We start from the raw sequence: 24,904 nt of genomic DNA, 5'->3' as shown, positions 1-24,904 counted from the left end.
CCTATCCTTATCTCTGAGAATGTAAAACATAAGTCACGCGTCTGAGGGCGTCAACTCCCACGATAATGTCGATCTCCAAGTACTCAGTAGTGATCAAAGAGGCCTTGACCATCGGCAAGGAACGAATATTTCTCCAGCGGGGGTTCTTCGTCCTCAGTCGGCCGCACCGAAGCGAAAACCGCAATCACGAAAACCGATATCGCTGCCGCCTAAGAAACGGCTACGTGCCGCGCCGGAAAGTGACACAGTCGTTGAACCCCGTGTCGTAGAGCGAGCTATAATGTATGATATGATGAGCAGTGCTGTGCGCCGTATTCAGGACGCGGCGCGCGGCGCCATAGACTCAATGCTTGAGCGCCGCGGCGCGCCATGGCGCTCAAGCATTAAGCCCATGGAACTTGCAATGAGCGGCACGGCGCGGCGCACAGCTCTGATGATGAGTGATTGATGAGAGTCAACGTATGGCTTTTGCTTAGCTCAATCGTCATAATTCCGTCAATGATCCCCCTGCATACGTTTATCCAGTTACCCGTCATCCTGCTCTCAATAGCGAGAACGGAAGGCCCCAGGGAACAAAGCAACGTTCGAAACTCCTCAGAATACCGAAAACGCGGAGAGTTCATGAAAACCTACGGCGACGAGTCGCGACGAACCGGAGAAAAGCTCAAAGCCGTCGGCGAGCCAAACGAATTGTATCACCGAACAGCTCTTGTGACCCGAATGCGGATAAGGCTGAATCCTTCAGGGGGTGCTCAGCGACCAGAGAATTCGAGGCCAAATTCCTTAGTCAAGAACACGGTCCTGCTTGTCCTGTGTGCGATCGTCTATGGTTACCCAAGATGCCGAGTGAACCCCAAGAACGTCACCTTCCGATTCTGCAACAAATAACGTCCGGTGGTCCTGCTGTGGTTCTATGCAAGACATGAGCGGCATCTCTGTCGAAAGGGAAAATCCCAACTTTCGCCATTCACAACGGTTTTTATTATCCGCCCCGGACACAGACACCCATACCATCGTATTTACCGCCTTTGAACGCTATACAACCCGGTTAATCGGTCCTCGAATCCCATTCATGCAAATTCGAAGACTCCGAGGAGGCTCTGGAACCTTCAGGATCATAGGCCAAAGTATCAATATCCCGATCGACCTCCAAACGGTCGTGTCTAGCCCAGGGTTTCCCAACAGGGGTTCCGCGGAACCCTAGGGTTCCGCCACGAGATTTTCGGGGTTCCGTGGCGAAGTTTTTTGCGGAACCCTTGGGTTCCGTAAGCGAATTCCCAGAGCTCCAGCGGACAGATACTCGGTTCAATTATCAAGCATTAATGCAATAATTCATCAAACTTTCAAGCCGAATGCGCTGTTCTTGAAAAATGCCGCTCCAGAAGACAAACAAACCACCGTAGGACACGGCCCCCAAGCGCGGGATTTCGAATGCAGTTTTCGAACAGAGGGGACATTATCGAAGAGATTCTCGTTCGGAATTTGGTGACCCGTGGAATCGTGAAAATCTATCCATCACGAAGGAGCACCGCGCGTCGTGGTGCCTTTTGTCAGCACTTGTCGGTGTGAGACGGGATTCTCGGTATACACGGCAACTAAGACCAAATACAGAAGTCGCTTGGATGCGGAGAACGATATGAGATATGAGAGTCCAACTGTCTGACAGGTTGCCGGATTTCGGGGAAATTTCGGAAAAAAGGCAACACCAACGTTCGCATTGATCCCTAATATGAATCCTCACGCGTCGTGAGATACATATGTGTAAATACATGAGCCAAGGGCTCCGCACAACTGAATAAGTTATGTCCTCATGGAAACGTGCCTCGGGTGTCATTTCTTCTATGCGAAACCGCGATGTAGTGTGAAAGAAACGATGAATGATGAATTGAGGGTTCCGCGGGAGGATTCGCGGACCCCTTAGGGGTTCCGGGAGAAGCTTTTCGGAACTCTCCGGGGTTCCCTGGTCCGAGAAAGGATGGGAAACCCTGGTCTAGCCCACCTCGGAACTAGGCAGAAGACCACGCCTTCTACGTCAATCTCAAGAGAAACTTGATTCACTAGAGCACCGTTTACTCGGGTCAAGTCAAGAAAAGTGAAGTGAGAGTTTGGTTGGAATATCTACAGAACAAGCCGCTTTACAAATTATACGATATCGAAGTCGACTGGTCAGATTTCGATGCAGGAGACTGCTCTGACCAGGAAGACATTAAATATATATGTAGATCCTGAAAGCAGCGACTTTATCAGGCAGCTAAGGCTATGCGTCTTTGTTAGCATATCGGAAGGCCTACGTGCGACCTATAAATTGAGCGGTGATTTAAAGAAAATCACCCGCGAAATGCTTGAAGACAAAAAAATTCTGGAGCATTGCGTTCAGCATGATTTCACTTTCGTGAAGTCAATTCCGAATTCTGTCCACTATTGGATGTCCGAGAGAAAGGATCTTTTTGCTATGATCAGGCAAATCGGTAAGCCCACTATGTTCCTCACCATGAGCGCCTACAAGATACGCTGGCCTCATCTCCTGCAGAGCTTACATAAATTGAAGATGGGGCTCGAAGTGCCGATACAAGATCCGATGACGCAATTCTCAGCCTCCTTCAGATCAAGTTTAGTGAACAATGACTCAGTCATATGCTGCTTATATTTTTGGAGAATGGAGAACGTCATGATGCAGATTCTCAAATCTAAGAAAATCAGTACCTTCGGCAATCATTATGTCATTGATCACTTTTTGCGAGTGGAATTCCAACACAGAGGCAGCCCACATGTGCATGTTCTTCTTTGGCTTCATAATGACCCCAACGAGCCACTCTCCGGAAACATGCCGAAGACGGTCGCTCTGATTAATCAACTCTGCTCGGTCGATATTCGTAACGGAGTCCCCGAACAAGATTATGCCACTTTGCAAGTCCTTCAACACACATTCACTTGTTATAAAAATCAAGGAGCCACGAACGCGTCAGCGGCCGTGTGTCGCTTCAGTATACCTTTTTGGCCGAGTGACATCACTCGAATCTCGGTACCGATGGCTAAAGATGATGGCAGAAGAAAAGAACTCATGAAGAAGGGTCTCATATTGAGGAAAGCGCTCGAAGAGAGAACTTTTGACTCAATCGACGACTCTCGAGCTCTATGAATCTCACTCAGGACAACTACCTCAATGTGATTAGGGCATCCATCAAACGTCCCATCGTTCTATACCGGAGAGATATGAAAGATATCTGGACAAATACTTTCAATCCATGGATTGCTAACACCCTGAAATCCAACATGGCATTGCAATTCATTCTGGACGAATATACTTGCGCAGCTTACGTCGTCGAATACGTGAACAAGACCAATCGCGGTATTTCAGATTTGCACCGAAAAATGACAAATTCACAAGATGAGAAGTACACCGATCTCCCCAAAGGTCTCAGTGTTCGGATGTTGGACTCGGTCAAGATGACCGCTCAAGAAGCCGCCTGGTTTTGCTTGCGATAGCCAATGAGTGTTGCCAGTCGAGACGCAATATATATCCCGGCCGACGTTCCAAGCAAACGCACTCTTTACCATGAAACAAAAGCTGCCATGGACTCTGAGAGTCTGCTGGCGGAATCTACGGACGTTTGGTCGCAAAACATCAATCAGAAATACGAACCGCGACCGTCATACTTAGAGGACATGTGTTTGGCCGATTGCACTTCGCTTACTCGTCGAGTGGAAGGCAAAAAACATCCAAACGGAGAAGACTTGTACATGGAAAGAGATTACGCACGGATCATCCGAAGGACATACTTCAAGCCAACTGATGAGCTAAATTACAAGCGAAGTATGGTCATGTTGTTCCATCCATTCCGCAATGAGCACATCGACTTGTTAGACGATGACAATTTCCTCAAACTTTACGACGAGATTGAGCTCCGTATTATTGAACGGCGGAAACGATACGGTGGTTATGAAGACTTTGAGAACAATGTGAGCAAGTTCCGAGAAGTATAACTTCAAGCAGAAAAAGACCAACGCATCGAGGACTCCGAAGAAACCGAGCGTCACTTCCATGATCCCAATCAAACGTTCGCACAATATAACGATGATATTCGTCAAGTGAAAATTCCCAGTTCCATGTCATCTGTGATTAAGAGAAGCAACGTTCTCAGCGCCGCCGGCTATTGTCAAGCAATGCGTCGAGCGAATTTCGAGCAGAAGGCTCTCATAAAGCACTGCATCGCACGAATCTTCGATCCAACCCTACCTCCAGTGCAAATATTCTTCACTGGACCAGCAGGCTGTGGGAAAACCTTCACATAGACTCTTAATGGAAACCTACAATCGCTTCGTACGAACACACGACTCAGAAAGAAACGTTCACATTGCCGCTGCTTCGACTGGGAAAGCCGCCTTAGCGATAGGAGGGACAACCGTTCATCATGTCTCCAGCGTTTGCACAATGCGACGTCGAGGTGGGTTATCCTTCGAGCAAATGCAACTATATCGCTCTGCATTTGCTGGCATCAAAATAGTTTTCATCGACGAAATCAGCATGATCGGTGCAGGGATCTTCCACACTGTCAATGAACGACTGAAAAATATCACGATGGACCACGATTCTCCCTTTGGCGGCATGGATATCATCTTAGGCGGTGACCTACGGCAATATACCACTTGTTTCCATGGAACCTATCCATGAACCATTGACAAGAGGAATTCGTCGATCAGTTCTCTGGCAGTCCTTGAAATACTACCCCCTTCGCCAAGTGATGCGTCAAGCTGATGCATTGTTTTCCACGATTTTAAGGAAAATTGGTGATGGAGACTCACTCACAAAGGAGGAACAAGCAATCATCGAGGCCCGTTTCCGCACCAAAGAATGGAGCAAAACTTGAGCGAATGACGCGATACGTTTATTCCACAAAAATGTTGACTTGGATAAATTTAACCAATCCGTCGTTTATCCAAAATAGACATCGGTGGCTGTCGACGTCTACTTGGGTTACCACGATCAAAACCAACTTCCGACGGCTCGAACTAAGGTTCATAAAATGACACCATCAGAATCCGGCAACATTCTCTACCATATTCCATTGGAATAGAACCAACCTTACATGATCCCCTAAAACGTCGACGTCGAAGATGGTATCGTCAACGGCGCTATTGGATCTTTGAAACAAGTTGACTTCAAGGTTGACGATGCTACGACCGATTCCCCTGATCAACCGTTCCGCCTATGGTTAGACTTCCCTGACAACTTGGGCATTGGAGGTCCAGCAAGAACAAGGCACAGACCGATGGTACTCATAAGAATAGAGTTACAGACCTCATGGACACCTCTCCTCAGACGGAAAGTAACTTTTCCTGTCACCAAAGGCAGCACGGTACGGTGTAGCCGATCTAATTTCCCACTTTGTCTAGCTCGCGCTATGACCACGTATAAGTCCCAAGGAGCCACATTTGAGAAGGTTGTGTTCGACTACCATCGTTCCCTACAACAACAATTGCTCTCTGTTGCCATGTCAAGAGTCAGATCGATTGATGGTTTGTCCATGAAGAACTCTTCGAAAGACTTCAAGTTTTATCATGCAAGTGGATCATCTTCGCCTGGGATCATACAATCAAGAAGCGAACTGGGTCGCCTCGCGAAGAGCAAATTCGAGACGCTTGACCAGTCCACGATGGAAAAAGTTTCAGACTTCAGTATCATCATTCTCAACTTCAACGTACAAAGTTTGAGGGCTCATGGCTCCGATCTCGAAAGCGATGATCTACTGATGAAGTCCCATTTACTTTGTTTATCGGAAACTTGAATGCAGAACACTGAAGAAATCGACATCCGGGGGTTCAAATTAATCGCTCGAAACAGAAAAGAAGATGAAAGCGGTGGGGTCCCAATATAAGCTAATATAGATGTGGATTGGCCGATCTCGACAACATGTGAGCAACCACGTCTCGAAGTTTCGCAGTACGGAGAAATCTGTTTCGCCGACTTGCTCGTGGTGGTATACATCTCCCCAGGAAGTACTTTCAATCAGATCAAGAATTTTGGCGTAGAACTACGCCGTACGGCTCGGTTCGGAAAAAAAGCGTCACGGAGAGGAGGAAAAACCACCGTTGCGTCGAAATGCATTTCCTCTCTCGGACAACTATCGTAATGGAGCTCACCCCACTGCAATCCACTCTCGTAAAAACTGGGGAGCAAGGGAAACGCTTTTCCATTTGGAAACGCTTGCAATTTCTTCCTAGGCTTCGACTTCCAAAACGCGCCAAAATTCGAAAAAAAACATTAGGTCGCGAAGTTGCCGGTGGCGACAGTGGGACTGGAATCACAGCACGGGGAAAGCACATTACCGTGAATCCTCCAATGGTGACCCGAGCCTCTAGTTTTGACGTGAAAACGTTTTTAAAATGTCTCTAGTAGCCGGTCAAAGAAACTTCGTCCTCCATGCAGCGAAATCTACCCCGCTTTTGCGGGGCTGAATCTCCGCTGGTAGGCATCGGATTATCACGAGGATTGGGTCGAAAGATTGCAAATTTATGGGACACTGTCCCGATCAATTCTCGTCCGGGACTGAACTGAGAAGGAGATTCCATTGGACGATTTCTGTCGACCCTCGAAAACCTCTCTTAAGCAATATGAATGATTGTTTCCTAGAATAAGGGGAGAATGGTCGGCTCAAGCAGTTGAAAGGAAGTAAGGTTCTGATGTATATCGGTGAGTACATGGAGTGTAAGTGACTCAAGACTGTTTGTCCGGGGAATAATCTTGCTCGTAGGGATACCTATCCCTTGCTCTGGTGGAGAAAACCGCTGCAGCTATGCAGGTTTTCTTCATCTACTTTCAGACCGCCTATCAAATAAGTTCCCTGCATTTAGGATCCTGATCGGAGAAGGATCTCGAACAGGGTTCTGAGTTGAGCTTAATTCGTCCGACCGGAATTGTAAACGGAGGTTTCGCCGAGATTCGATAGATTATAACGAAGTGTGCAGCTGAGTCTCCGAAGAAGGGTTCATTTCTTGGTGTTAGCCATGAGACCGAAGACAAGAACCATCATGCGAGAAAGCGGGAAGCAGGGGTAGCTGAAAATATGGGGCGGTCAGAAGCAGTTGCGAAACGGCCGAAAACATCAACGGAAAGAGCACGAGAAACTCTTTCCTTGTTTCTGCGGGGCCATTTCGAGGACGAGGATACCACGCTTTTCAAGCCGTGCGGTAATTGTTTCAGAGTGTGGAAACATTAAATATTCCGCCTATATGCAAGATCCGTATTTCTTCCGCTCATAAGTCTAATCATCTTCATAGTCTAAAAAACACAGAAAGTTAGATCACCTACCGCCAGCTTCAAGCAATACGCGAGAGACGTTTTCACGCGAACATACGGTAATAGCTCGTTACTACTTTCCCGTTTTTTCAAATACCTCCGGCGAGGGGCTTCTATTGGAGAGGGGCTACTATTGGAGGGGGCTTCTAATATTCCAAGAGAAATCTTGCTCCGGGGAATTGATGATGGATTTCTGGGGGAGAGCGTGTTCCCGGTCTGGGTGGAAATCCTTGGGCGTCGCAGTCCAGATTCTATCACGTCAGCTTGTCCTCAGCCGACTCCGGCAGTGCGGGGTCTCCTAGTAGAGAGGGGCTCCTATTAGAGGGGAGCCTCTATTGGAGGGGGGCTTCTTATGGAGGGGTGCTTTTATTTTCTCAAAAGGTCCGGCAGGGGGGCCTTTATTAGAGAGGGGTTTCGATTGGAGGGGAGCTGCTATTGGAGGGTTTACGGTAATCGAGCATCGTCGGATCATCTCACCATAGCCAATCGGATCGGTTGCATACGCGAACAGGGAAGATCCCCCTCTTCCAGTGGCCGCGACGCGAATGTAAGAGAGACCAGGACCGAGTGGCGGGTCAGTCTCTGAGTCATGAAGTAAAAAGGAGTCCAACACCGACTACGCTCTACGTGAAAGGTCATCGCGAGGAACGACCGAGCATGGAGGGAAGAATCTAGCGACCACGAGGCCACATATCCACTCTACAGTAGCAGCGGTCGGCGTACCTCCGTCATTCGAGAAACTGGAAAGAGCGGCCCACTACAGTGGGCTCACGGTTAACGAACGCCTCGGAAAGCGAACTTCCAGGATAATAAACCTTCCGAATCGACACAACTGACGTGCATTACAAACCAGTTTGACCTGGTTAAGGAACTTTCTCAGATTTCTGGAGAGAATCAAAGCGGATATCCCAGGTCTCGGGACTTCCGAATTCTCTTTTTTTTCTGCTAGCGCGGCGACCTAGAAATTCTTCGAACAACTTCAGCCATCGTTCGCTTAGAGTGATTTTGTACCTTAAAACGAATCGACGTAGTTCTACGCAAACATCGGTTTGGCTCGTAGCCAAACCTGCTCTAAATTTTTTCGTAATTCAGAATTCGAGTCTGCTCGAGTGAGGCGGTGGGACTTACATTGCTAAACAATACAGTTACTGGAACCGTTGAAAGTCCGCAAAAAGAAAATATCGGATTTCGTGTTTCGTGTCTCTCTCGCCCACATCTCAACTCAAGGATCAAGTGTTGTTCTGATGCCGCCCGACGATGTTACTGGATATCTGTTGAAAAAGCCCTTCATCGATTAATGGGATTCGCTTTGCCCTTCACCCCCATGTTTTCCTCTTGTTGACGTGAAACGTCTTAAAATTCACTGAGGGGTATTCCCACCGGAACTTCGTCTTCCTGGCTTCCGCTTTCGTAATCCAATAGGCCAGAAAATACGTCCTCGATTGTGATCAGGTTTCTTCCGGTAGATGGCAAATTTACGGGAGACCAGCCCTGCATTGTTCTCGAGAGATTGTTCTGTGGAGCACACGGTTTGCAAGATAACTCCGATTCTGACGCTCCATGGAGTGGTTAGAAAAACTATATATATAAAGGATTTCTTCAGTTTAGGGTTGAAGTATCAGTGCGACAAGACTTTTGTAGGTGTCGTTTGATACTTCCGGATTTTCACATTAGCCCCCTAGGAACCGATCCAGAATCGTGGGTAAACTATCGAATCCCATCGATCACGACGCTGCTCTCTCTCCTATCAATGTATGCACCATCGCTTTCGGCTCACTTCTCCCATCATACGAATTGCAGATTTGGTTCCGCAGATGATAGAAAAGTGAGTAGCGACCAGCCTGAGAGAGAGAAGGGTTCAAGTGGGGAGGGAGGGGGGCCTCGAAACTTCAGACTGAACCGTGGTGTCACACGATCCCTTTAGTGAATCAGGGAGAGCTAATTGGGCAACGACGATTAGACGATGAGAGCAAAGTTTATCTTGGGGAATATTATTCGACCGCTATTCAATGGGATTCCAGAGGGTTCACACCAGACAGACACATGGAAAAACGAAGCGTTTACTCTATTTCCCGAGATCAATTATGAGACCGGAAAGTCAAAGCCTTCTGCATCCAAAACGCCGTGCTGAGAACGACGAGAATCATCGCTTACAAGAGCTGACTCTTTGGTGGGAAGCTGAGGGATGCGGGTGCGAGTTCGAGGATGTATTCGTTCCCAAGAAAATGGAAGAGTCGAATTGATAGCAGTCCACGACCAATCAACAATTTCCGCCGATAATCCAACTTACATTGTTGAGCAGGGTTTTCGAATAACCCGTTAGATCTCATGATACACGAGACCATTCGTTGAATTGAGATTTAAAAACTCCTTATAACTATAACTGAGGGTACATTTAGCGTCCATACTTACGGTAGTGTCTCCGACACTACCTGCCAGGGGCTCTTTGTTCTCTACATACATGCCTTACCACAGACAGGGTCCTGCCCTTGTTTTCAAAATTCATCGGTACCCAAGATAATGAAGATGGTTGTCTAGAAGAAAAAATTCAGTGCAGGTTTAGCTTGATGCCGAACCTGAGAGTTGCGTGGAACTACGTCAACGTGCTCGAGGGGACTCATTGCAAGAGCGCGATGAAGTCAATGAAGCAAATTAAGGATGAAGTCCGGCCGCACTATTCCGAAGCCGATGAGGTTCGATCCCGGATGCGAAATTCAGGACCCTCCACGATATGTTCCTCTTATCTCAAGTCTCGATATGGGGAAAATATTCGGGCGCACTCTTATGAAGCCGATGAAGTTCGGTCCCGCATGAGAATCCTGGGTCCTCAACGATGTGTTTCTATTCTTATGAAGTTCCGATCCAGACGGTCAAGTCCGGCCGCGTTCGAGCGAAGCCGCGAATTGACCGATCAAATCGTATCGCAATATAGTTCAAATCCGGCTGTGTGTCCCGAGCCCTCATTCAGCGAATCGAGAATATAGTACTACCTTGCTTAAAACCTTAAGAGTTACTCGGGCCGCACTGATGAGGGAATGAGGGATCTGAGAAACTCACAGCCGACAGTAAAAAGGGAAAGTCGAATATTGCGAGACGTTGGCTGTATCGGATCCTTTCCGGCGTACAAATCCTGCATGGCTGAGATTCAGCTTTCCGGCTCAGAGCATCCAAATCAGTTCCGAGGCCGGATTCTGTCTACATGGTTTTTATCATCTGGATGATTCAGTTCGGTCGTGAGGTGGCCACGCGGCGGCGCGCATGCAGCTGTAAGCGAGGTGTGTCGAGCGCGCCGACAACCTCGTCTTCAGCCTTGCGTGGGGGACGATCAGCTGATACCGATACTCCAATATCCTGATATGTGTTCGTCGCTTTCGTACCACGATCGTCAGGTCGCTCAGTGGCGCGACCTTTCGCTCCGGCACCCTCGAGTACCACAATCTATCATCACTAGGGATGTAAATTTTTCGCGGAAAATATCCGGTGAATTCGCGGCCTACATTGAAACTCTATGGGGAGTAGCCGGAAATTTCCGCGAATATTCGCGGAAAAATGGCGGTCCGCGAAAAACTTACATCCCTAATCATCACGCACCACGATTGGTTTCGATGCTCAATGATCCTCAATAACTGAGGTGATTCGAAGGTTCCAGAGGTAGTTTCCTAAAGACGCAGTTGTTGGAAGTTCAATAGCCTCTCTGACAGTTATCCCTTGCCAGATGTCGTCTAAAAAGCCTCCCGCGATTTCGAAGCTCTCAATCCGAAACCATTCGTGCATCCGTAACGAGATCCGTCACATTTTTCTGGACAGCGTCCATGATGACGTAGTTCTACGTCAAAAAATCATTCCCCTCTTCGAGCAAACGGTGTCCTTCTGTCTGGTTGTCTCGAGAAGAACGGTGACCCGAGAAGAACTAGATGCAAGACAAACGCCTCTCTTCAAGAGATATTCCCCGATCAGGCCCGACAGCGACTTGAGAAGTTCTGTATGCGGGATGGACCACTCGTTTCAGAAGCACCATCTCCATGAATGAGAATTCCCCCATGAGTGGCAATCTTCGAGCGGAGAGTAGTCAGCTGCAATAGCCTTGAGTGCATCCCTTCGAATGATGAGCTTTCGCATTGAGTCACAACGTATCGCATGACCTGCGAGTCTAGATGTGAAAATCGGAGCCGTTTGCGTAGTGTGCTTCGGATTCGGAGGCGTGAGGATATGACCCGGGGGCCTGACTCTCATGGGAGAGACCCGTCAACGTAAAACTCCGCTGAGTCCCTCCTCGATCCCAGGGCGGTCCTGAGACTTTTGGGGCTAAATTTTCACGTATACGCTTATCTCGTCCGTTCTCCGTAGCCGTCCCAATTTCTGATTGCCGATCCCCGAGTTCTATTCCTTGAATCATGAACTTGCGCATAGAGTTACAAAGTATCACGCGGCATCCGGGTCTCGGTGTGGGAGTCCGAGCCGTTGGCGTAGTTTTCACTGGACTGAGAGGCCCAAGGGTCAGAACCCCAGCTACTGAAATGTCCATGGATGGATGGGGAGCCCCGCTCCACTTCCTCCTCGCTTCCACAGGAGTTCCACTGCATGTAGAGCAAAGCTGCGATGCTTCTGCCTATTCTGAGGGATTTCATCACCCGTCTTAGCTTCTGCCGACTCTCAGATGTTTCCCTCAGAAGCATCAATGACCGCAGAGGGCCATAAAGTGAAACGGACGTGGATGTATTGAGACCATCGATATGCAGGAGGAACATGGCCTTACTAGAGGTCGTCGCCGGTCTCGAGACGGAAGAGATGAGCCTCAGGCAAATTGTCTTTGGTGAAGCTTTCTCTGTATTCCAGTTCGATTCTGCCCCCTTCCTCAGCTCGTGAGGTGCCACCGATAAGGAAGAGATATAGGTATACTGACCATGCCCGTCGAGTTCCGACACAGAATGCTTTCCCCAATTTTCCCGTTTTCCCCTCCCCGAAAATCTTGTCCACAATGGCTATCGACCCGTCGTCGTGTATTTCCGCACGGAAAGTCCTCGAAAGAGACTATGTTGTTGCTGAGGCGGAGACGTTTCATATTCGCGACTTTGTACGATGCTTCCAACTAACGCGAAGAGAGATGAAATACTCGAGGAGGAGAATCGAAGCTTCTACCGCAGCTCCGCAGAGATTGGTTCGCGAGATGAAGACCGTATCAAGCTGGAAAACACGTACATTTCGAATTTGCTGAGCCCGCCTCCGTCTTCTGGAATCACTCGTGCTAGCGAGGAATGGAAACCTATCGATCGAGAAGGCGGACCTGCCGTGGTCTATCTTGATGTTTCCATGGTGGAACTCCGTCTGGAATCATAATCATGAGACTCGTCGCTTTAGATCTAGACTCATACACTCCGATTGCATGGCACCTCATACCATGCTTTGAAGTACGTGAAGGGAGCGTTTGGTCTCGAGTCGTTCGGACTTGCCCCTGAAGATGGATCACCTCAGAGGAGTCTCGTGGCGGAAGAGATTCGTCGGTTGCCTGGCCGGTTGTCTAGCGGTGATCCTCATTCTACAGCAGAGTCAGAATCGCAAGAGGCCCATCCAGACCCTGCAGACAAATGATGTGCGTGATCCAACCCCCAACCCGCCATACGAAATAACCGAGACTGAAGAGCTTATAGTCGCGTCTGTTCTGAACTCCATCGAAAAGATCGTACAGAAGAATAGCATACAAATCGAGTTCATCAATTGTCATCTGACGCATGGGCTCAAGAATTCTCCGTATCCTGTCCTGACGAGAAACTACTTCAACCTCATCGAAAACGACAGCGATCTGATAAACGATTCCCATGCTCGGGGCAAACTGAGAGTTGCTTTCCTTTGCCTGAACTACAGCATGCACCATCCCTCTCTGGATGGAGTCAGCCGCGGAGGGCTGAGGTTGCTTGCTCAATCTTATCGTATCCGATACGAAGATCCAACTGACCTGCTGATTTTGATCACCCGTAACAACCATCCAGGCATGGAGGCGAAAATGCGAATGTTCCCAAACTATTTCAGGGAAGTCATTCATTTCGACGCGGAGCATTCATTTCGTTTCTCTTGCAGCAAGAGAATGTATTTCAGAACGCCCTTCGGCTTCAGGATGATCTCTGAGAATGTCAAGCGCATGCCAAGGTCAATGTCTAGATGCCTACAGGACTGGATATCGGTAGACAAACGAAGAGCTTGTCCCAATGTGCTCTCAAAAGCGCAAGTTCTGAAGAGTTTGGCCCTCCAAGAATCTCGTTCGATCACAGCTACTTTCAGCAGCGACCTTGAACCGTGCTTCAATGCTTCGATGTCAATGAAAGTCTCTACCGCGCTCAACGGAGTTTCGGCAAAGCTTCCCCATCTCATTCAGCGCGACTTGACTGCATACGGCTTCGACGAGCAAACTCCTGTTCTCAGAATTCGGGCCGAAGTCTTCAACGGATCGGTCTTGAGCCTGATCATTCTACTTTGCTCATCGATCTGGTTGTTGAGTGACTCATCGTCTTTCGGAGCATTTCTCGATCTACTCTTCGTGTTCTCAAGCTCTGGACATTGTCCGAAAAAAGTGAAGAACACCGTTGCCTCAGTGGCTGCCTTGTGGATCTTGGGAAGCATGTTCTTCTCTCTGATTCTCGTGGACGACATGACTTCTACGTTCGCCATACCTGGTGAATGGCGTGTTCAAAGGCTTGAGCGTTGTGGAGTCGCCCAATACATAACCGAATCCCGATTGTACAGCGTCACGATAGCCATTCAGTTTGTGTCCCTGGCTTTCGGGGCCAGGAATCATTTCGGTGGAAAGCCGATCATCTGCGGTACGCAGCCTGATTTGGATGGGATACGTATCCTGTTCGGCTTCGGAAACCTTTATCGTATATCTTTGGAGGACTCTGCTCAAAATATCATTCTCCTTTATCCAAGCTACCTGGTGCTTCGCGGAGTCGCCGGCGGAATCTTGAGGCTCGATCTTGCGAGCAGATTCGTGGATAACAAGGACTGGAATGAGCTTGCTTCGATGATGCTGGCTTACGACCTCTTGAAGTCACCGACTGAGACGATTCAGAGGAGAACTATGAGAATAGTCGGGAGGCTCCTGGAGCAAAGATTCAATTGCTGCAGGAACAAGCGGAAGGCAGCAACCCGAGAATTCCAGAAATACCTTGCTACTTTCGAACCAGAAGACCGAGAGCGAGCAGCAGGGGATAATTTCCCGATAAAATTTCTGTTGATCGCGTACTGCCTCTGCTGTGTCTGTCTCTTAGCCGAGGTCGCGCTCCACTCTGCCGGTCGCATTTTCACGGAGAAACGACCGGGACGAGTTCATACCTCACATCGCCACATCTCCCGTTCATGGCGTCGAATTCGACAACGTCCCTCCTGGAGCGCTCCACGATAGCTCCATGACACAAGAATCATACGAGAGCCGGCATCGCAAGCGACTGAGTGCATCGCTCTGTCCCATGTGCGATTGACGGGGAAGAGACGGACTGGCTTCGATTCTTTGTTGCATATAAACTAGTCGGAGCTCGATTATGCGTATCCAATCGCCAGAGCCTGGTTTGTTCCATCGAGAGTACCTTGATCGAGCGCGACGGAGGGGAGGTTCAAGTTAAAGGAGAGCGGACCAAGATCGATGCGAAGACCGAGGCGGTTATCCGAAAATGTTCCCGGACAAAAAAAGTGTTCATGGCTTTCCCACCTACGGGTCAGGCTGCTGTCTACGATATACGAATCGCGATGCAGGATTGTCGTCAGCTTTCTGCTGAAGGTTCTTCACAGTTATGAGACGAGGATGAGAACATTGGATGAGGTCATTCATATCGCCAACGTTCAACCCATGATTCAGCGATTGATGAATGTCGGTGGAGAAAAATTGAGCAGGTTCAACAATGAGCCAAGCCAATGTTTGCGTAGAACTACGTCGATTCGATTGAAGGGACAGAATTACAATCAGCTAGCCGTGGCTAAAGTTCTTGTTCAAAGAATTGAATCAAACCGAAAAGCTACCGCACCGTCACGTGCAGCTGTGAAGAATATTCGTCACGCGCGTCGGTCGCGTGCGCTCACGCGCTCCCCCTTGCTATCAGAAGATCGAAACAATCACAAGTTGATCTGAATCCAAAACTTCGTCTCATCATGATCATGATTTCCCTCTGAATGAAAAACTGAAATAGTCCACAACCTCGCTGTGGTGACTGGTGACGCGGCCAAGGTCAGGAGGTGTCGGCTCCGATTCCCGAAGTCGGCCCTTGCTCTTTTCAAGGTCCTCGATCATGACAAGGCCGGTAACTATGAATAGAGTTCGAGGTGTCGATGGAGGCAATTCCGCTTTTTCCCTCGATTCCTAGTGCGTCATAGCAGCCAATATGACAGCACGGACACACTAGCAAGCTGCAATGTAATGATTCTACCCCCATTCCGTCAAATGTTAGCCACGGATTCGATCGACGATGGCGACATAATGCGACGAAGCTCATTATGACAACTTGAATCCAGTGCGAATAATGTACCTTTCCCGTGCCGTGATTCCAATCCCTCCGCCCGATGATGATGTTTCTCGAATTTCGCCGCGCTTGGGTGTCGAGGTGGAGAGGTCGAGGCGAATGAGATCGCATGCGTTTCAGGACGCAATTATGGCGAGTTCACGCCCAGATTCGTTCGAGAGAGACTCGCAACAAGGCGGGCGTGATCTCGGGATCTCCCAATGTAGGATATACATTTATCGTAATCTGGTTTCGGCCCGAGATACTCTACATACTTTGAATTAAGAGGAGCAAGTTTCGTCGCGAATTTTTTCCCGCGTCTGACGAAGGCGGCCGAAATAGAACAAGACGACGTTCAGCCTTTTTAGGACGGAGCCGTTGTCTCACCCTCGAGGTAAATTCGAGGGCGAGCCTGACGAGAGGAAGTCCAAGGTAGAGATGATCAAGAATCCCTATTCAGTGTGATGACTTGCTCCTCGATAAATGATAACTGATAACTATGATAAGTACGAAAAAATAGGGAAATCGCAAGCGAGAGCAACGATTGTCCGCCTATCGATGAAGATGAAGTTGAAAACCACCGTGATCATACGTTTGTCCGCGATCATATACCTATCATAGACACGTAGATGGAAGTTCCCTTGTGCGGTCCCTTGTGCAGTAAGAAGTGACAATGCTCCCGGATCCGAATCCGTGAAACTGTCCGGAGTCTTGACGATCCATCTGGAGAAGCATCCCCCCTATATATAAAACGCTATCCCCCCCATATATAAAACGCTAAGTCTGTGTGTCACTCTGTCTGTCTGTAGACAAAAATCCTCACCGATTCCGACAAAAACGTCTGTGAAGCACGGACACCCCCTCCCATTGCTTGAAAGCACATCACCAGCTCGAACCTCATTTCGACACAGAAGTTATGCATCTATTCAAGAGGATCTACTTGATGATCTGGAAATTCCGCCCGATCTGCCGCCGCTACCGTGACGCGGTCGCCCCTTGCGCTCGCGCTAATGCGACGGAGTTCCGTTCCGCCTGCGTTCGTTTCCTGCGCTATAGTAAATTTTCCATTTCTAGCATTCCGGGAATATTCCGAAGAGTTCCTATATAATCCCTATGGAAATGACGGACAACTTCAATTCTGCGCTCCGTCTCCTTTGCCTCCGCGGCCCTTTCCGTTGTGAGTTGTGAGGCGCCTATGCGAATCTACGCAGCCAGATAGGCTCGAGTTCAAGATTTGCTCGATCGATTCTTTGCTCATCTTGGGGGTTCAATTGACCGTTCGGAATAGCGTTCAAAACTTTTCCGGTTGTATAGTAATATATGACCGGGATTATCTACGGCGGACTTTCATGACGAAGATTACGAGCCGACGAGTTTTAGAAACCGTCAGAAGGTGGTCAGTGCCAGAGCCCAACAACGAAATCATTTTTCTCATGGAATTGATCGCATCGCGACAAACCGCTGCAATTCCTGATGGTGGATTTGCCGCTGCCTTCAACCTACGAATTCTCACCCGGGCAATGAGCTCGGGATTCCCGTTTGAGTCCACAATAAGGAGCGCGGCCGGAGGCCGCGTTCCCCAGGGCTTGGTTATATAACTCCATGAGAAAGGTACGAAAGACTCCGCTCTGCCATGGTGCCAAGCCTCCGTTTCGTTGGATATGCTTCCACGTCGGAGACTCCTCCGAGTTGGTCTTGAGACAAGCAACAGGAAAGTCCCGAGTTGATCAGGAGACCCTTCCGGAATTCTCCAGCATTGATAATGACATCCTATGAGTCTCGTCCCTGGTGGCACCGAATGATCTTGAGATGCTGCAACGCGACGTGAGGATATGGTGATAGGACGAATGTAGACGCATCAGCTTGAGGGCTACGACGAACGACGATGAGAGTTGGAGAGTATGTGAGCTGGAAAAAGCTCTCTATGGTCCTAAACGGGCGAGGGGAATCTGAGCCGTGTTGGAAGATATAGATCTCGAGCCATGAAATCCGAACAAATCCGAGAAAAAGGGAGAAGGAGACCAAGGATGTGCTCCGAAGCAACATGTAAGGCTGAGGGGTCAACTTGTAACATGCATACATGCGAGACACATCTTGCTCTATGAATAACACTGACCGTTACCGAATTTGAACTTCATCAACCGCTGTGGTCCCCAATCGTGCACTGATTAGTTCCTGGATACGACGGACTGACATCTGGTCGTAATGGAGACGGGGTCAAATCGAGAATCTTTATGAATATTTTTTTCATGTATGTCGGTTTGTACACATTACTTTTCAAAACTCCAGGGATTTCCCACAAAACTTCGTCTCCAGCTGCGGACAGGTCTATCATGGATATTGTTGTCTGCCGGGATTTTCGAGCCGTCGTCGAGTCCTTGGGCCGCATCAGTGGTTCTAGTGAGAAAGAAAGACGGCGGATATTGGCAAGTCGAAAGGGCACCGGATCATAGAGGGAAAACAGCTTTCCGCATCCCGGACGGCCTACTCTAATTAGAACGAATGCCCTTCGGCTTGGCGAATGCTCCGGCGACGTTCCAGAGGCTGATGGAGAGAGTCATTTGACCCCTCAAGTATCGGATGGCCCTTGTGTATCTAGACGACAAAATAATTTATTCAAAAAATTTTGAGACACATGCGGCCGATCTCAGGAAAGTATTGTCAGCGATTCGAGCCGCTGGGATGAGACTAAAAGCGAAGAAGTGTATGTTCGCCACGCGGAAGGTCACTTTACTGGGTCATAAAGTTGAGCCCGATCCAGAAAAGATTTCCGCCGTCAAAGAGATTTCCGCGCCGACAAACGTCGAGGAAGTAAGGAGTTTTCTCGGACTGGCGTCCTACTACAGGCGCTTCATCAAAAATTTAGCGGCCACAGCTGTACTGCTGTACGAGCTACTGACGACGACAACTTTCGAACGGGGAGGAAACACCAACAAGTCTTCCAACGGATAAAAGACACGATAATAGCGGAACCTGCTCTGAGCCATTACCGAGACGATTTAGAAACCAGATCACAGATGGACGCGAGCGGAACGGGCCTCGGTGCAGTTCTCGTCCAGGTATTGGTGGAGAAAGAGAGAGCGGTCGCCTAATGCGAGTCGGCGTCTCACTAAGGTCGAAACGAACTGTCACTCTTCGGAAACGGAGTGTCTTGCTGTGGTGTGGGCGATTCGAGAGTTTCACCCCCATCTGTGCGGACGGCTCTCCAAGGTGGTTACTGATAGTATTTCGTTGAAGGACCTCCGAAGTAAGGCGAATCTCTGTCCCAAGCTCGTTCGTTGGGCGATGGCCATACAAGATTACGACTCCGAAGTCCTACATCGTCGAGGGCAGGACAATGGTAATGCCGACGCTCTATCAAGGCTCTCTGTTGCCACGCTCAGTGTCGAGCGAGCTCGTCAAGAGCAGCGCCATGACCCGGTCTGCCGAAATCTTCTACGAAGTCCGCCAGAGGGATACACAGTTCGGGACCAGCTCCTCTACCGTGAAGGCCGCCTTTACATACCCGCGGTACTTGTGACGGACACCATCAAGCTATGTCACGAGGACGGCATGTCCGGTCATCCGGGAGTTTGGAAAACGGGCAGACGGCTAAATGAGCGATTCGACGTGGGAAAAGGGGGTTTGGCCAAGGTCCGGAATCATGTCAAAAGCTGTGACATCTGCCAGCATCAGAAGGCAGGACCGGTGAAGGTGGGAACCCTCCAGCCCATCGCGCCTCCCACTCGGCCTTCCGAGGAGGTCGGCTCGGATTTCGCAGAACCTTTCAATCTGCCGGGAGAACGGGCGTGGTATGTCCTGGTGGTCGTCGACTATTGCACGCGATACATTCACCTGTTCGCGACCCGCCGGATCTCGGCAAGATTCGTGGTGCGTTCCCTGTCTGCGCTGACAGCGGTGACTGGAAGAATCGGCTCCGTGGTGACGGACAACGCGACCTGTTTCAGGGGGATCATCTACGCAAATTACCTCCAGACGGCGGGAACGGTGCACATAAGGGCAGCCCTCGGCCATCCCCAGTGCAATGGATTGGTGTGACGGACAGTTCGCGCGGTTAAGGACCGGTTGTCGGCCCTGATTCTAGAACGTCAGTCGTCTATATCCGATCGCCATCCCTATGAGCACGACACGCACTGAATCCTTGCGCAAGACGCCGTTCGAATTGCTCTCTGGGTTCACCGCGGTTTCGCCAGCGGAGCCCCCGGTGCAGGAGTTGCGACGGGAGGCACATGACCGGGGTCAAGATAGCCGCGTACGAACGTATGAAGCTGCTGCGAGAGCAGTTCGGTTGCTCCCAGTTTTAACCGACTTCCCTGAACGGACGTCCATGTCTGAATAAGTTCGACACTGATATCCGGAAACAGGTAAACTTGACTGTGGAAGACGTGGGGTTGCGGGAGATGGGAAGAAGTCTTCCCTGACGAGGTATCGTAACTCCAAGAGGATCAGAGGATCGAGGGAAGTCCGATGCGACAACTCGCGTGGGAGTGCCCTGCTGGCGCTCGCAAGGGCTGGAGCCTTGCAGACAAGGAGCTTCAGGTCTCACTTCACGCCGAACGTGGACAGCTCATGTATGAAATGTGGTGTCTACGAGGAATCGGTCGAACACGTGCTGCACGACTGCGGGGATAGATATGCGGAGGATATCGAAACGGACGAGAAGCTCGGCTTCATAGACGCTCCGGACCCCTCAACTCTCCACAGAAGTAAGAAACTGCTGGAAGAGTGAGAAAGACTCCAAGATCTGCGGTAAATCCGCCTCTGAAGAAAAGAGCACTCTAATTTTGCATATCAATTAGGGGGGATCAATAAATTACCATACCATTACCATGCGTGTCTCGTGAGGGTTCAGGAGGGCATGAAGACCCGCTATGACGCAGCCAGGTTGCTGCCACGCACATGGCCTCTTGGTGCGAGGATGCTGGATAGGCTGAAGAAGGTTCGTCGGGGATTGTCGAAGAAGCTCCATCCCACTTTCGTGGGCCCCTGGACAATCGTCAGGCAGGTCGCGAAGCAGAGCTACGAGCTCCGAGATCCGGGTGGCCATCTCAGGGTTCTGAACGTGAACGACCGTCTGGGACCGACAGCGTGCCCGATTGAAGCGACGCTCGCGCCCTCCATTATATATATAAGGGCGGGGAATAAATCGGGACATCATTCGGGACAACGATTGGCTCCCACCTGAGAAGGAAGGATCTTCGCCCATTCTTATCTTTCATGTAGGCGATACCTTTCACCCAGCTACTCAGTCAGAGACTAGACGCTTTGTCTTCCTAACCCGGAACATCTCGTATTCTTGCTACTTATCTCATCCATTTTATTCTTATTAGCTACTTATTACCCACTCGGGATTGTAATTATAATGAATATCTTTGAGGAACTCTAGCGTTCCCACACCTCCCCCTCTAGCTTGGAATCCTCATCTATTCCTTTTGAGATTTTTTTGACCAGCTCAGCTCGAGCCGCTAGGGCGATCGGACGAGGTGACGGGGCCGCATCGATCTCGACAAACGAGACCAAGCCACCTTCCAGGGACACGGGGGGGAGCTCGGTGTCCCGGTAGCGTACTTACAGGTACGCTTCGGCTAGGTCGATGGTCAAGGAAAAAACACCACCATTCAATTCCGTGAAAATTCTGTCGGTAGTTGGCAAAGGATGGAAGTGGTCCTGAAGTCTTAAGTTCAGCGCCGCGCTGTGATCTGCACAACAGTTTGATGTCGCCTGCCCTCTTCTTTACGACATCGGTGCCGCGAGCTTGAACCGGTGAGATCATCTGGTTGTCGACTAACTAAGCGTTCTAGACTGAAACGTTCCAGTTCAGTCTCGGTAGGCTCGCCTAGGGAACTGGGCAACTCGAGTCGCGTATGCACTCAAGTCGCGCTGAATGAGATGGGACAGCCTGGGCCAAACTCCTCAGAATTTGCACTTTTGAGAGCACATTGGGACAAGCTCTTCGTTTGTCTACCTATATCCAGTCCTGGAGGCACCTAGACGTTCTGAAATACATTCTCTTGCGGCAGGAGAAGCGGAATGAATGCTCCGCGTCGAAAAGGNTAACTTCCCTGAAATATTTGGAAACATCTGCATTTTCGCCTCCGTGCCTTGATGGTTGTTACGGGTGATCCAAATAAGCAGGTCAGTGGGATCTTCGTATCGGATACGATAAGATTGAGCAAGCAACCTCAGAACTCCGCGGCTAACGCCATCCAGAGAGGGAGGATGCATGCTGTAGTCCAGGCAGAGGAAAGCAACTCTCAGTTTGCCCCGAGCATGGAAATCGTGAATCAGATCGCTGTAGTTTTCAATGAGGTTGAAGCAGTGTCTCGCAAGGACAGGATACGGACAATTCTTGAGTCCATGCGTCAGATGACAATTAATGAACTCGACTTGAATGCTATTCTTCTCTACGATCTTTTCGATGGAGTTTATAACAGACGCGACCTTAAGCTCTCTAGTCTCGGTTATTTCGTCCGGCGGTTTGGGGGTTGCATCACGCACTTCATTTGTCTGCAGGGTCTGGGTGGGCCTCTTGCGATTCTGACTCTGCTGTAAAATGAGGATCACCGCTAGACAACTAACCGGGCAGCTGACGAAGCTCTCCCGCCACGAGACTCCTCCGACGTGATCCATCTTCAGGGGCAAGTCCGAACGACTCGAGACCAAACGCTCCCTTCGCGTACTTCAAAGCATGGTATGAGATGGAATGCAATCGGATTGTATGAGTCTAGATCTAAAGCGACGAGTCTTATTATCATGATCCTGGATGGAGCTCTACCATGGAAACCTTGAGATAGACTACGGTAGGTCCGCCACTTCGATCGATAGGTTTGCATTCCTCGCAGACGAGAGTGACTCCAGAAGACGGAGGCGGGCTCAGCGTATGTGAAATGTTTGTGTTTTCCAGCTTGATACGGTCATCATCTTGCGAACCAATCTCTGCGGAGGAGAAGCTTCGATTTTGCTCCTCCATTATTTCATCTCTTTTCGTGTGCATTGAAAGCATTTCTGTACGAGGAAAACACGATGACGGGTCGATAGCTCTTGTGGAGAACGGACTCGCCCGGAGCTCAGTCCAGGATTGAATGTTCTCCGTCCGCCTCCTCGAATCTCTTATGGAACATTCATCGTGTAGGTACATCCGTCGAAGAGTCTGAATCATTTCTGACCCGTCGCCATGCTCCTCCCTCAACGCCGTCTTTGCTTCGGACCGAGGGGCCGCGTGAATGCAGAATTTGGGACGAGGAAAACAGGGGGATGGTGGGAAGGATTCTGTTTCGGAGCTCGGCGGGCAAGGTCAGTATATCCAGAACGTGGAGTTGCTGGATCTCATGTCGATCCATATGCCGACAGGCTAGTCGGAATATCAGCGAGAGCAGCGAGTTTTCCGCGGCGCACTCCGGGGTCAGGTACGTCGCCATAACGACACCCATGAGTCTGTCAAATCCTTTTGTAATATCATACGAAGGCATGTGTAATCGCAGAGCGATTCCCGCTCATATTGTTTCGATCGACGCGTTTTCCTCCGCACCTCAGCGAGACCCTCCTCTTACCGTGCACTATGCAACAGCGTAAGAATGAACCAGACGTCGATAACGTACTCTATAATGAAAGGTGTGGTGTCTTCCGTCTTCCTAGAAAGGCAGTGCGAACGCGTCCCTGATTGAAATCCTACAAGACGTCTCGAACAACATCCGACAGGACCGCGATGTGTCGAGCTCGGAAACGTAAATTGCCGTGCATCCAAGACGACACCTCACATCCTGTTGAGACGGGGACAATTACAATGCAATCGGAATCTTGAATGGGTGAAATAGAGTAGGTCCTCATCGAGAAGGAATTCGGTCACAAGTAAGACGTCTGTGATCGTTTATGGTTCCAACGAGATGGTCATCATCACAAATTGGATGGATTCAAAGGAAAGGCTATCAACGTGGAGAACGTATCTGTCCGTGACTTCGGAGGGAAAATAAATCTCACACCGACTGGCGGAACAGCACACAAAAAGGCCGAGGAATATCCCAAAAATCATCGCTCACAAGAGCTGACTCCTTGGTAAGGAACTGAGGGATACGGGTGCGAGTTCGAGGATGTATTCGTTCCCAAGGAAATCGAAGAGTCGAACTGATAGCAGTCCACGACCAATCAACGATCTCCGCCGATAATACAACTTGCATTGCTGGGTTCTCGAATAAGCCCTTAGATCTCATGATACACGAGACCATCAGTTGAATTGAGAAGTACACACTCCTAAGAACTGTGACTGAGAGTACATTCCACGTCCATACTTACGGTAGTGTCTCCGACACTACCTGCCAGGGGCTTTTTGCTCTCCACATATATGCCTTACCACAGACAGGGTCCTGCCCTTGTGGATTTCAAAATTCATCGGTATCCATGGCGCAGTTTTCACTGGATTGAGAGGCCCAAGGGTCAGCGCCCCAGGTGCTTCCGTTGAATAGAAGCTCTCGTCAACTTCATCGAATTTTTCTTCTCATGCGCGTTGGTGGGTCTTGTATGCTTCAGTTTCTTCTAGGTTGTGTCGCTTCTTAACGTCCTCCGTGAGGGTCGATGCACCCGTCAACAGGTAGGCCAGGCGATTCCTCGTCGTGTGATGAAGCCGGAGGGTTCGCTTGATGAATGTGGCCTTCGTTTTGTCAAGAGCTGTCATATCGTTGGTCGTGAGGAGTGGCCAGACTAGTTTGATTCCGATCTTGGCTACTGGTGCGATCTTGATGTCGAACAGGCGGAGTGCCGTGTTGACCGATAGCATGTGAGGGGATTCTATAGATCGCATGGCCAGGGTCGCTCGGTTGCATCGGTCTTTCACGTGCCCCGTGAACGAGGATCCGCAGTGATGAATCGTGGCCCCGAGGTATTTGAAGCTATTCACGAATTCAAGTCTGTTGCCTCCTATCGTTAGAACATCCTTCACTGATATTCCTCCTCCTTTTCGACATTTCATTGCCTCCGTCTTTTCTGTGTTGACCGCTAGTCCAAGCGTCTGCGACATTGTGTTCAGTCTGCATAGAGCTTCTTGGACAAGTAGGCGTTTCGGACTGTATATGACTACGTCGTCCGCGTACAACAGAATTTTGATGCGGCTGTTCCCTCGATGAACTTCGGC

General features: G+C 49.6%; 1 protein-coding gene and 1 pseudogene across 1 annotated transcript; both read left to right on the top strand.

Annotated features, from left to right (window-relative positions):
• Window positions 1-839: 839 nt before the first annotated feature.
• On the top strand, window positions 840-5,786 carry LOC108864491 (uncharacterized; annotated as a pseudogene).
• A 13,279-nt stretch (window positions 5,787-19,065) lies between these two features.
• LOC108864490 (uncharacterized protein K02A2.6-like) lies at window positions 19,066-19,818 on the top strand. Its single transcript, XM_018640251.1, has one exon. It carries the CDS (start codon window positions 19,066-19,068, stop codon window positions 19,816-19,818), a length of 753 nt encoding a protein of 250 aa, XP_018495767.1.
• The last annotated feature ends 5,086 nt before the right edge of the window (window positions 19,819-24,904 follow it).

The sequence above is a fragment of the Galendromus occidentalis genome, unplaced genomic scaffold, assembly GCF_000255335.2.
Source record: "Galendromus occidentalis unplaced genomic scaffold, Mocc_1.1 scf7180000077477, whole genome shotgun sequence".
NCBI classification, from domain to species: domain Eukaryota; kingdom Metazoa; phylum Arthropoda; class Arachnida; order Mesostigmata; family Phytoseiidae; genus Galendromus; species Galendromus occidentalis.
Note: the sequence above shows the minus strand (reverse complement) of the source record. Positions and strands in the feature narration are given on the sequence as shown.